The sequence below is a fragment of the Dipteris shenzhenensis genome, chromosome 1 (genome assembly GCF_047967505.1).
Source record: "Dipteris shenzhenensis isolate YYH24624 ecotype China chromosome 1, Dip_SZ_1.0, whole genome shotgun sequence".
In the NCBI taxonomy this organism is placed as follows: Eukaryota; Viridiplantae; Streptophyta; class Polypodiopsida; order Gleicheniales; family Dipteridaceae; genus Dipteris; species Dipteris shenzhenensis.
Window position 1 is genome coordinate 41,169,453 of NC_141596.1, and position 12,245 is coordinate 41,181,697.

At 44.9% G+C, this 12,245-nt stretch overlaps 1 protein-coding gene across 4 annotated transcripts; it reads left to right on the plus strand.

The window, feature by feature from the left end:
- Positions 1-740: 740 nt before the first annotated feature.
- Positions 741-8,249, plus strand: LOC147905841 (uncharacterized). 4 transcript variants are annotated; one of them, XR_015541814.1, is made up of 5 exons: positions 741-1,098; positions 1,353-2,606; positions 2,699-2,766; positions 7,793-7,878; positions 8,014-8,249. XR_015541814.1 is itself a non-coding variant. In XM_087382033.1 (2 exons), exons 1-2 carry the CDS (start codon positions 793-795, stop codon positions 2,277-2,279), a joined length of 1,233 nt encoding a protein of 410 aa, XP_087238159.1. In that variant the 5' UTR covers positions 741-792; the 3' UTR covers positions 2,280-2,757. The 4 variants fall into 4 exon arrangements, 1 of the variants encoding a protein (XP_087238159.1); XR_015541815.1 differs by lacking the exon at positions 2,699-2,766 and having other exon boundaries at positions 1,353-2,409; XR_015541817.1 differs by lacking the exons at positions 2,699-2,766; positions 7,793-7,878 and having other exon boundaries at positions 1,353-2,409.
- Positions 8,250-12,245: the final 3,996 nt, after the last annotated feature.

Below are 12,245 nucleotides of genomic sequence, written 5' to 3' on the forward strand. Positions count from 1 at the left end.
CTCTCTCTCTCTCTCTCTTTGTGACAAGCATATGTGCATGCCCCATGGGCAAACACAAGTGAGTGCTACGAGAGGCATATGTTGGGATGTGCATGCATACATGCATTGAACACATACATGCAACACTACACAAGTGCGTAAGATGCACATGGAAGATTGGTACAAGTGGCAAGAAGTTACGAGTAAGGGGGAGTGCACAATGCGCACATACACCCACATGTGTGCGATCTTGTGAAATAACACCAAGATGGTTGGGCCAGAAGTAGGCAACAATAGCGATCCAGAGGAGCAGAAAGGAGTTACAGTCTCACATGGCACCTTCACTCTCTGTCAACCTCCATGCTCTCCTGGCTCTAGTGTTCTGGGAACCGTCCGATCCGGATGTGCGCATAGGCTCATAAAGGCAATTGGAAAGGCCATTCTCGTTGTCGTTCGTGGCACCTTGAGTTCTCTCAGCCTACATGCTCTCCTGTTGCTCATGTGTTTGGGCTACGTGCCAATGCACATAGCAATGGTCTCTCTCTCTCTCTCTCACACACACACACACACACACACACGCGCGCACGAGCGTGTGTTCTGCATGCCGTGCTCAGGCACGCACACACACACGGGCACAACATCGGAAATCTGTGCACACGTGTGAGGATACACACACACGAGCTGCCACTGAGAATGTATGAGCTGGTTTTTATATGCTGCTGTTGCTTCTTCTTCATCATCTTCTTCATTTTACCATTTTTTGCAGAGCTGGTTTTGGGCTTGAGCTTGTCTTGTGCTGTGAGCTGTGTCGCTATGGAGCCTGAGGAGATCGCCGTCGTCCTCTCCCGCTCCTCTGAGCTCCACTCCAAGCTCAGCCTCGCCATCGATCGCCTCTTCAACGCACCACCTCCCTCTCTTTCTCCCTCTTCTTCCTCGCCTCCTCCTCCTCCTCCTCCCCTTGATACCCTCCCCATTGATCCTTCCTCCCTCCGCACTGGCCTCCAAAACGGCATTTCCTCCTTCGATAGGCCCCCTGCCGATGGCCCTGCCGAGGTGCGCAGCCTGGCTTCCATTCGAGATGCGCTGGAAGCATTGGAGGAGAACCTGGAGGCTTTGCAGGTACCTTCGCCTTTCTAAAGCTCTTCTGGTTCGGTTTGCCTCTTCTCACGTACCACTGCCTGTAATGCTGCAGTGGACCTTGGAATCGCGTTTTTCTTCTCTTTGGGAACACTTGTTCAATGGCCGTATAGGCCATACACACCTGGGAGATCGGTTCTCTCCTTTTTCCGTTCTACGTTGCATCTCGTCACCGACTACGTAACGTTCTTTGAGTGCGTACTTTCCGTTCTCTAAATTTTGTTTTCGCCTGGCAGGCGTTGCAACAGCAACAGCGAGCAGAAAGAGACGCAGGTCTTGCTGAGATTGAGGAAAGTAGGCGAGTTCTTCTTAGAAGACTCAAAGAACACAGGGGTAGAGAATCTGAAATAGTTCAAGAAGCCCTCGCTTTTGCTGGCGGAAGTGTGGCTGACAAGGATGATTTGCCGCTGCCGCCTTATCCGAAAGTATACGACGATGAATCTCCACGGCGCCCTGTCTCAGCTCCTAGCAGAAGGACCCGCCCAGGGCAGAGATCGGACATGGCTGAAGAGCCCCAGGATAGGAGCGAAGTCCTTGACTTTGAGCTGGAGGAAGCCCAAGAAGACGATGAGGGAAGCGATGGTGATTTAGCGTTTCAGTACGAGGAGGAAAGAGAGCCTGATAGGCTTTTAGAAGTGGCTATGGATGCGGCAAATAGATTGAAGAACTCGGGAGCTTTTGCATTTGCTGCGAATGCTGTCAAAAGCTCTGTTGCTCTACTGCGCTACATAGCGGGGAAAATCACAGGGCAAGTAACGGGACCATCCTCTAAAGTCGTACTGATAGTGGTGAGTACCCTTGCGGTTCTTTCCTTGACTGATATAGGGGAAAAGAGGAGGAAATCCGTCTCCAGAGTTTCCAGGACGCCAGCACACCGATCTCATTATCATCATGTCGGTGACCTCATTTCTCCCGACAGCTTGCACATCGAACAGGCCGAACCCGAGAAATCACCTCAAGTCGGATCCATTCATCAGACAAATGAAGAACGACCTTATTCATCTACAATTGAACATCCTTCTGCTTGTGATGAAAAGCCTCCTAAAAAGAGTGGCACGGTGAAGTCGGAAGATGAGTTTCCAAAATGCGTTGTTAGAGAGCGACTCGAGCTCCCGTTTTACCAGGAATTGCGGACCCCTGATGTTCTTTATGGGCGAGGTTAGAGACATTCGATCAAGGTGGTGGTATTTTTTGGAACATGGATACCTGGAGATCATCAGAAGTTTTAGGATGGTGAGGATTTGAGCCTTCAGATCCAATGAAGCTGTGGCAATATGCAGACCTTTGAAGCAGGTTTGTCTGTGATTTCCCACCTTTTACAGAAAGCAAGATTTTGCAGAGCTCTCCTAGCATTAGGGCCCGATTCTTCAGATATCATGGAATTCTTTTGAGGAGCCAGCGTGACCTTTTGGTTGGTTTTCTAAATTTCCCCTGTATGTCTCTTTGAGGTGGAGGAAAATCTGTGTGGCTGTTACAGACAAAATCTTATTGTAAGACAATGTACACCATTGCACAGATGTGTCAGGTTTTGATCTCTCCATTTCTCATAAACGATTGATCATTGAACACCATTTATCACCAGGGCCTACACACATGGTTTGATTCATTCCTCAGGCATAAACGATTCAATCACGCACAAACATGGTCCAGGTGCATAGCTCACTTTGTTTCCTAGATCTCATTTTGAATGTGCTCTTGTGAATTGTACTTAACGTGTGGGGATGTGCGATTGGATGCCCTACTTTTTTGTGGTGAAGAGAATGTCTGGTACTTTAGTAATCTGTCAATACTTCTTAGTCATTGTGAAAAGAATACCAGAGTTGTGTTTGGACACCTATTGCCTGCTGTGCTCTGGGCCAATATAAGCTAGGTGACTGGCACGTGGTTTGATTTTTATTAGTCTATTCTCTACATTCTATTTTGTGGAGGAAGCTAAATCCTTGTGAGAGCGTTATTGTGTTTTGCTGGGTCCCACAACTGAGTTTATTGGGGAAGATTTGCTTTTTTTGTCAGTGCACTTCGTCGGTTCTCATTTCACTGATCTAGACTTCTGCTACCTCTCAAGATTCAGTGTGATGCATTCCCTGTTACAGCCAAAGGGAGATCAATTTCCTTTTTTACTGGCCTTAGGATCCAAGGTTTCAGTGTGTTTAAAGGAGGTACGTATAGGAAGGCAGAGTGGTCTTATAGTAAGTAGGTGTAACAGATAGTAGAAACCCTTAGGCTCATGTTGCCAGAAGCATAAAAGGTGAATCCGAAAAGCTCTATGCAGTGCAAATGTGTGCAAAGGAAATACTAAGTAAGGCATCAAGAGGAGTGAACAGAAGAGGAATGGACTGTGTGGTCAGGTATTTATAGGAGGGCAGAAGTGGCCTTATGGTAGTTAGGCGCAATAGATATAGGCTAGTGTTGCCAAAATCATGTAAGGTCAACATGCAAGGATTTAAGCATCCAAAATGTGTGCAAAGGAATTACTATTTAAGTCTCCGAGAGAGAGGAGTGAATGGACCACAAGCTAGAACACTGTATTGGTCAAAGGATGAAGGACTTCTTGGAACATACTCAAGATCTCCAATTAGGTATCTGCTATAGAAGGAGCATCAAAGAGCGAAGCTTGTCCATAGTTGAAGCGGAGGCAGTGTCTGGAGTGCTGGCACTTTTCATGTCATTTCAAACATCTACTGAACCAGATTTGTTGATATCTCGATTATGACAATGATTTGTTGGAGGACATCTCCTGATGTCGCCTTAGAGAGAGAGGGCCTTGATTGTGGGTGTGCCTGCCTGGTGAGTGAGGGTAGCCTAGAGAGAGAGGGCCTGTGTTGTGGGTGTGCCCGCCCCCGTGAGAGTAGGACTGTGACTTTCCTCTGCTTCATGCGTTGCCACGTAGGCCATGGAGGTTCCCCGAGGGGTGCAGGGCTGTTTGGGCAGATATGCCCTGTTGTGCTGCATGGGTATGCCCTTATAGGCGCCCTTAGATGAGGGCTGTAGAGCATATGGTGGAGGTTGGCCACCTTGGCTGGTGTCAGCCCTTCATAGGCTAGGGGAGAGCCCCCCTTTATAGGGCTGTGGGCAGCCCTAGTGCTGGGTTGGCCGATTGGCCCTACAGCAGGGGGGTCGGTCCCCTTTAGATCAGCCGACCAGGCAGGGGGGGCTGCCTATATATAGGCCCCCCATTCTCATTGTTTGGCATCATCTCTTGGAGCAGTATAGCCACTACTGTCCAGTGCCTTGTGGAGCAGCATAGCCTGCCTTGTTGAGCAGCCCTAGGGCAGGAGTGTGGAGCAGTCCATCCACTCTTTGTGTATCCATTCCTCGAGGTTGTTGAGCTGTTTGTCTGAGCTCTCGAGAAGCCTGTTGGTTCTGAGGTTTTCTCCCAGTTGTAGTGGGGTTTTCTCCAGAGGTCACTTACGATTCTCTTGTGCCTTTTCTCTCTCCTTTCTCTCCTCAGTGTGTATGTGTGAGGCGTGCTCTCTCTCTCTCTCTCTTCCGTTTCTCTCTCTTCCGTTCATTTCTGCTGCACTTCTCACATGGTATCAGAGCCACGGTTGGCTTGAGACCTGAGGGGTGGAGGGAGTGTTGAGCCAACACACAGAGAGGAGGACTAGGGTGCTGTTCGGAGGTGTCTTTGAGGAGCGTGTTTGAGGAGTGGACTGTTCGGGTGACCAGCAAAGGGGTGACTTTGAAGGGTGTCGTCAGATTAGAGAGGTGGTGTCTCAAAGGGACGGAAAGCGAGGTGTGAAGGTACATTGGGCTGTCAGCCCCTTCATCCTCTTCTTCTGCCTTCTCCTTTCTTGAACCCTCAGATCCCTTCCATCCCATCCACCTTCTCTTTCAGTATATCGTCCTCTTCAATCCGACATGGTGACTTTGTCCGAGATGGCAGAGAACAAGACTAGAATTCCAGTGTTGCCCACGTTCCTGGTTGACCGACAGCTAGATGGGCTCAATTATGGCGCTTGGCGGGTGATGATGGAACCTGTGTTACAGTCATACGACATGGCAGATTTTGACGTTTTGATAGGTGTTGCCTGACCAGATCCCCTCGTAGAGGACCTTGGCATCCTGGCTCGGAAGGAGGCCGAGACTTTGTCCTAGCTATGGAACGGTGTTAATGCCAGGGTAGGATCATTTATATTTCTTAACTGTACTCCTCAGGTGATCAATCATGTGAAGCACATGACAGTGGCCAAAAGTATATGGGAGCATTTGGCGACCTCTCCCATGAAGAGGGTTTCACTGTAGGTCCGGATGAGGTTGTTGGATCCCAAGAAGTCTTCATCGATGCGGGAACACATCAACAAGTTACAGGAACTTCAGCAAGAGATCCTAAAGGCACGGAAGCAGATTTCGTCAGCGGACATGGCCATTACTCTACTCTCCCAGTTATCCTCTCAGTACGGGGCCTTCTATTCATCCTTGATCACTAGTGGAAGGGTGAATGAGTTGACCTGGGAGTAATTGGTCCCCATGGTGCTTGACCAAGAGGAGCGCTTTGTCGGTATACCTACGACAATCAGCCTGAGGCTTTGACAGCTGATCAACAAAAGCAGTTGACAGCTGAGGAACGAGAAGCTCTCAAGGCATCCCGAACGTGTAATCGATGTGACCAGAAAGGTCATTATTTGCGTTAGTGTCTCTAAAGGAACGTAGAGGGGTCTAGTAACTAGGTGGCCAATAGTGTGACTGCTGCGACCACGTTTACTCAAGCCTTCTAGTAACACGAGGCAGGTGTTGCCAGCAGGCTTTCTGGATCATGATGGAGGATTGCTTGCTTGTCTGTGGCAGGTGGACCTGCTGGTCAGGTGCATCGAGCAGGGAGTTATTTATCGAGACAGGATTTCAGGCAGAATCTTGAGCCACGAGGAGTTGTTTCCGTTGACTCAGGAGGTAGTTTGTTACTAGTTTCTACTTTGTTTGGACGTTATGACCTAGCAGATCCAGAGGGGGTCTCCTAGTGTTCTGCTGCAACTAGTGTCTGATGCTGCTGGAGATCCGGATGGGTCAGTAGATTGTCAGTGTGGGAACCCAGACAGAGTTGATTGATCCTTGTGAGCTGTTATACACCCGTTGTTGCCATTTGAGCACTAAAGCTCATCGATTTGGTGACAGTCTAACACACAACTAAGAGCCCATTACAAAATCTAGCCTTAAAACTCTGTACACCGATCCACACCTACAACGAATATATGGCATACCCAAATAACTTTGGAATGTTGTTCTATCTGAAAACGATGTTGGATGGCATCCTCGTAGAAACAGACCCGGAGAAGAAGGAAAATAGTTGCAAGGAGGACATGCTTTGGTGGTGGTGTATTACTTTGAGACTCTGCAGAGACGGTGATTATTAATTTTCCTGGCTATTGTTTTTCTTGCTCCTTTAAGGTACTCGTCAAGCTCATGATGTAGGTTTCTTTTGGCAGGACAGTTGACCTAGTGTACCATTACTAAGACCAGAAGAGTGTACCTAGCACCTACGGCCTGGGAGCAATAGTTCCAGGTTTCTAGTTCGACAGTACCTGTGGAGGTCTTCAGCGGTGCAGTATCACACGATGGATTCCTCCAGTTGTTCCAGCAACACACCCAGCTCCCTAGCTTCTTTGTTCCATCCAGGAGCTGAGAGGGGGTATTAGAGGACATCATCTCCTGATGTCACCTTAGAGAGAGGGTCTTGATTGTGGGAGTGCTCGCCTAGTGACTGAGTGTAGCATAGAGAGAGGGCTTGTGTTGTGGGTGTGCCTGTCCACGTGAGAGTAGGACTGTGACTTTCCTTTGCTTCTGCGTTGCCACGTAGGGGGTTGTTTGGGCAGATATGCCTTGTTGTGTTGCATGGGGCATGGGTATGCGCTTACAAGTGCCCTAGATGAGGGCTGTAGAGCATAGGGTGGAGGTTGGCCACCATGGCTTGTGTCAGCCCTTCATAGGCTAGGGGAGAGCCCCCCTTTATAAGGCTGTGGCCAGCCCTAGTGCTGGGTCGACCTTACAGCAGGGGGGTCGGTCCCCTTTAGATCAGATGACCAGGAAGCGGGGGCTGCCTATATATAGGCTCCCGATTCTCATTGTTTGACATCATCTCTTGTATCAGTATAGCCACTGCTGTCCAGTGCCTTGTGGAGCAACATAGCCTGCCTTGTTAAGCAATCCTAGGGCAGGAGTGGAGCAGTCCATCCACACTCTGTGTCTCTATTTCTCGAGGTTGTTGAGCTGTTTGTCTGAGCTCTCGAGCAGCCTGTTGGTTCCGAGGTTTTCCCCCAGTTGTAGCGGGGTTTTCTCCAGAGATCACTTGCAGTTCTCTTGTGTCTTTTCTCTCTCCTTCTCAGTGTGTGTGTGTGTGTGTGTGAGCGCGCTCTCTCTCTCTCTCTCTCTCTCTCTCTCTCTCTCTTTCGTTTATTTCCGTTGCACTTCTCACATGATTATCCTCATTTATGCAACCCCAAACACTCCCAGCCTCCCCTCAAACAACCCTGGGCTGCGTTACTTGCTACTTCTTCTAGCCCTCTTTCTTTTGTTTTGCTTAGACGATGTCCCTTGTATTGTTCCCCCTTCACTTGACTTTGGGTTTGATGTGTATGCACTGACTTGACCTCACCACTACTGTGATATATGTGGTCATTTAGATGCAACCCTTTAGTATGTACATTGCTCTTCATTTTGTTTTTATATAACGATACTACAGGATTATTCCTTGCAAGTTGTGCTGGAGCTTGAGGGTGCCCCTAAATCTTGTACTATCAAGAGGGATTAAAACAAGCTAAAGGCTAGGTACATTTCATGGATTCATGTAACATGGGGTGTTGTAGTATGTTATCTTGGTTTTGATTGTTTTAGCAAGAAAAGTGGTTGAAATTGTATTTACAACTTCTCTTTCTAACCCTTCTCTTTTGACTTGGTATCAAGGGCCCATGGAGAGCATTGTGAGCATTGCATCACGTTGAAGCATTTCAAGACTATACATGATGAGGAGAAATGCTAGTACTATAATCTCTTTTAAAAATTTGAGGTTTCACCAGAGCCTAGTTGGGGGTTAAACTCACACGCTTGTGTGGGTGTGTGCACACACACTTTTTTTGGGGGTGAAATTCATTTGTCACTATATTACATAGAACAGTCCCATGAAAATGGACAACCTGTTTACAAAGCCTTAAAAAATATCATTTTATGACAAGAAGGCAGGATAATCTAAATCCAGCACATGTACACAATCGCTCACACACACACACATTAATTTAGCTTAATAATTTATCTTATTCACACACACACACACACACACACACACAGAGTACACTAATATCTTCAAAAATAAAATTTCCCATCTGTACACGCACACACATTCATACACATCCATACTTCCCCTATCTCCAACACAAGTATATCTTTGAACTCATAAAAAAAATTTCCCCCCACATACACAATATAAAACTTTTCAATCCTTTATTTTTTATTTTTGATTATTAAACTCACACACACAATTGCAATTTTTCCATTTACTTGCTTCTACCCGCTCCCCCCCCTCCCCCTAGTTTATTCTTTATTCCCATCTTTACAAAATTTCCCTTGTTGTACTAAAAACATTTTAATTTTACCCACACACACACTAAACATTTTCTTTAACCTTGTAAAATAAGTCTTAGAACATTATCTATAGGTGATATATAATACCCCACACCCTTCTTCTATCTTCATGCCCACCTCCCCTCGCCACTTGCTCTAACGGTCATGCTTGTTTAGTTATTGAGCTTCTTGCTTATTGCCACTTTCTTTTTCTCCTAAGCCTACTAAACCCCATATGCCTAGCCTATACTATTAAACCCCCTTAACTATACCCTGACTTGAAACCCCTAACCTTAACGGGCTCACCACCCTCGACCATGCTTGATGAACTTGTAACGCTTGCATCATGGTGTTGTAATGCATGCAATCCATGACCCTCTTACTTTGGGCTCATCATCGTGATGGAGTGCTTAGTTCTCTGGGCCTAACTGTTATCAACAACTCTCGCTCACGTTGGTTTTTTCTCCCTACTATGACTATGACTCTAAGGCTTTACGTTGCTTTTTGGACGAGCATGGCTCTGCTCTTTTCCTCCTTACGACTGCGTGGTTACTGTTGCTCTCGTTTGTGATTGATGAGATGGTTCTTGTTGGTTTAATTCCTTTATATTTTCATGTAGCTCTGTCAGCTCTTGCAAGGCTCTGGATTCGCGCCTTTCCCTTTTCTTTGCAGGCATGATTTGTAGCTCCTTCTGCCTACTCTCCTGTCTTCTGTTCTTTTGTGGCTCCCCATACGTAAGGTAAGTAGACCTTCATGTGCTCCTCCCTTCTCACCGTCTTGGCATTTCTTGCCTCTCTCGTGTTTCACGCCTTCTCTTTGCAACTGTGACACATTTTCCTTCCCTGGTTTAGTGTTCACTTGGAACTTTTTTTATGGCAGCTTTGGATAGGTGACTCGACTTTCTTGCCTAGGTGCCTGTCGTTAGCTTCCCTTCTGCTTTGCTTTCCTTCACTTTGGACCTTTGGAAAAGTCTTCATTGGAAGCTTGTCGCCTTACTTAAAGAATTTTCCTAGAGTTGTCTAGTCAGTTGATAACCAGCCCGCCCTCCGTGACTCGTGTTACAGCCCCTTTGCTTGGGTTCCTTTTACTCGGTCCTTTGCTCGCTTTGTTGGCTAGACTTTCACAAAATTTTCTCATTTATGGGTAATTGCTTTGCCAGTAATCGTCTGCATACTCGCATAGTCACGAAATCACGTAAACTCCTTGCGCATTTGACGAAGTCACGTACTCTTGAAATCACCCAAAGCTCTCTGGCGCTGCTACTCTGGCTTAACAGTGTCCACTTCTTCGCTGTAGTTCTCTCTCTCTCTCTCTCTCTCTCTCATATTTTTTCACCTTTTATTTTCTTTTATTTTTTCCACTATTTTTTTGAATTTTGCCTTCAATTTTTTCCCTCACAATCTTGATTATTTTGTTCTTTTCTTGATTTGTCCCTAACACTGTCCCCCTCACAGTCATCCCTTATTCTTGATTCAATTTCAAGTCATCCCTTATTCTTGATTCAATTTCAAGTCATCCCTTATTGTTTCTTATTTAAGCAATTGCTTTGCTCATGTTAATGCATTTATCAATTTGCAATTTTATCTAAATTATGTATTCATTTAAGGCAATTGATTTTAGTTTTTCCCTTGCTTTTACCTTCTATAAAGGAAATTACCTTTATTAAATTGATTGCTTGATTCTTTTATTTGTTTTTTTTGTGTGCTTTAGCTAGTTTGGTTTTACTTCCTTTTGCTTGTCTAGAGCATGGGTGTGGAATACCCCTTGACTTTAATTAAAATTTTCTATTTAACTAGCTAAATAAGGATTTGGACTACCCTCCTTAATTTTCTCATTTGGGGTTGGACTACCCCCGATACCTTTTAATATTTTTCAATAATAACTTTCATTAACTTTCAATTGTTCTTAAAAATTTATCTTTTCTTATCAATTCCTCATTTTTCTCATTTAATTTATAAGCAAACTATATGTTCCTCATTTATTTCCTTGACAATTCATTAAAGTAAGTTAGGCTTTTTTTTTGGATTCCTCCCTTAAATAGTTGGGCACCTAGTTGTTTAACTACTGTAAGTTTATGGATTCCCCCCTTAAATCATTGGGTACCTATTTGTTTAACTATTGTTAGGCTTTTTAACAAGTGAATGGATTCTCCCCTTAAATAGTTAGACACCTAGTTATATAACTACTATTAAGTTTTTGTTGACTAAACCTCCTTTGTCACCTTCACTTTTTAGCCTCTGGAACTATACTTTAAGTTCTTTAAATGGTAAACCCCCTCTTTTTTCTTGCTTAATTTCTTTACACTTTCCTTTTTATCTTAGAAATCTGAAAGATTTGTTCAAGTTCTTTGGTAAAGTGATAACAAGCCAGGGGATATAGACATTACCTGTCTATCCAAATTCACCTTCATTGTTCTAATAATTGGTTGGTTTGGATGGTGGCAGGTAGGTGGAAAGAAAAATTATATTGCCAATTCTCTTGCTTTCCTTATAAACTTTTGGATTGCAATATTGTCAAAAGTTACTTCAATTTAGTTTTCTTTAAAAAATTCAATCCATTTCTCATCTACAGCTTTTTGTGATTATCCAAATGATTGAATTAATTGTATGGTTCATTTATTGATGGGATTATTAAATCTAAACGCACACACACACACACACGGCTAGGACCCCTTTGGCAACTACTATAATTTTGGCTGTGAGGGAGCTTCCAAAAGCACTCAATTCTAACTTTTTGTCCACCCATGATTGAAGTTGGTAGTCATTCCACATTTTGTTAAATGTATATGCTTGGGTTGAGCTTGTAAGTTTGATTGGAGGGTTTGCAAACGGAAGGAGAGTGTAATAGAGAGCAGACAAGTTTTTTGAGTGACGAGTGGCTTTTAATATGGTTAACACAAGCACTATTTTTGCTAGTAGGGAGAGTTGGTAAGAATAGCAATATGCCTTGGTGCCCTATGAGCCCAAGAGCCCATGGTTGTAAAGTGAGGGAGAGTGCTAAAAAGGAAAAGGTTAGCCCTCCCTTCAAAAGGTGACTTGTATAAAAGACCAAATGTTTGACTTTGGTCTTCATTGTTGTTTGCACAAGTTTGAATACAAGCTCCCTCTTCTCTTCCACGAGTAGGTTGACCCGTCTCCGATGGGGTAAGGGATAGATGAGTAAATATTTTTTACCACCCTTGGTTTTTTCACCCACTAAAGCTATGTAGTATGGACTCATACATAATCTTTGGTTCCTCATTTGAAAAATTAAAATGAACTATTTTCTCAAACATTCCATTAGCTTCTTTCTCAAACATTTCATCTTCATGAAAGATGAGGCAAGTGTAGCCTTGATATCTACCCCTAACGACCTTAAAGCTCATCACCACCTTTGACCTCTTTTGTTTTGTCCTTCCCTCTCTACTTTCTCTCCTCTCTTCCTAGCCTGTCTCTCGGCACACTTTACTCTCTACCTCTCTCTAAATTCCCCTCACTACTTCATGCCTCTAGTCTCTCTCTCTTCATGACCTTCACCCCCTCGCAACATTTGCTCCCATCATCGCCGCTCTAGCTCATTATCCCCTCCTCACCTCCCCT

Bases quoted from the DNA above. Each gene is read 5' to 3' on its own strand.
- LOC147905841 (XM_087382033.1), top strand. From the start codon at position 793: ATGGAGCCTGAGGAGATCGCCGTCGTCCTCTCCCGCTCCTCTGAGCTC. The intron at 1,099-1,352 runs GTACCTTCGCCT...TTCGCCTGGCAG, and splicing joins AGAACCTGGAGGCTTTGCAG to GCGTTGCAACAGCAACAGCG.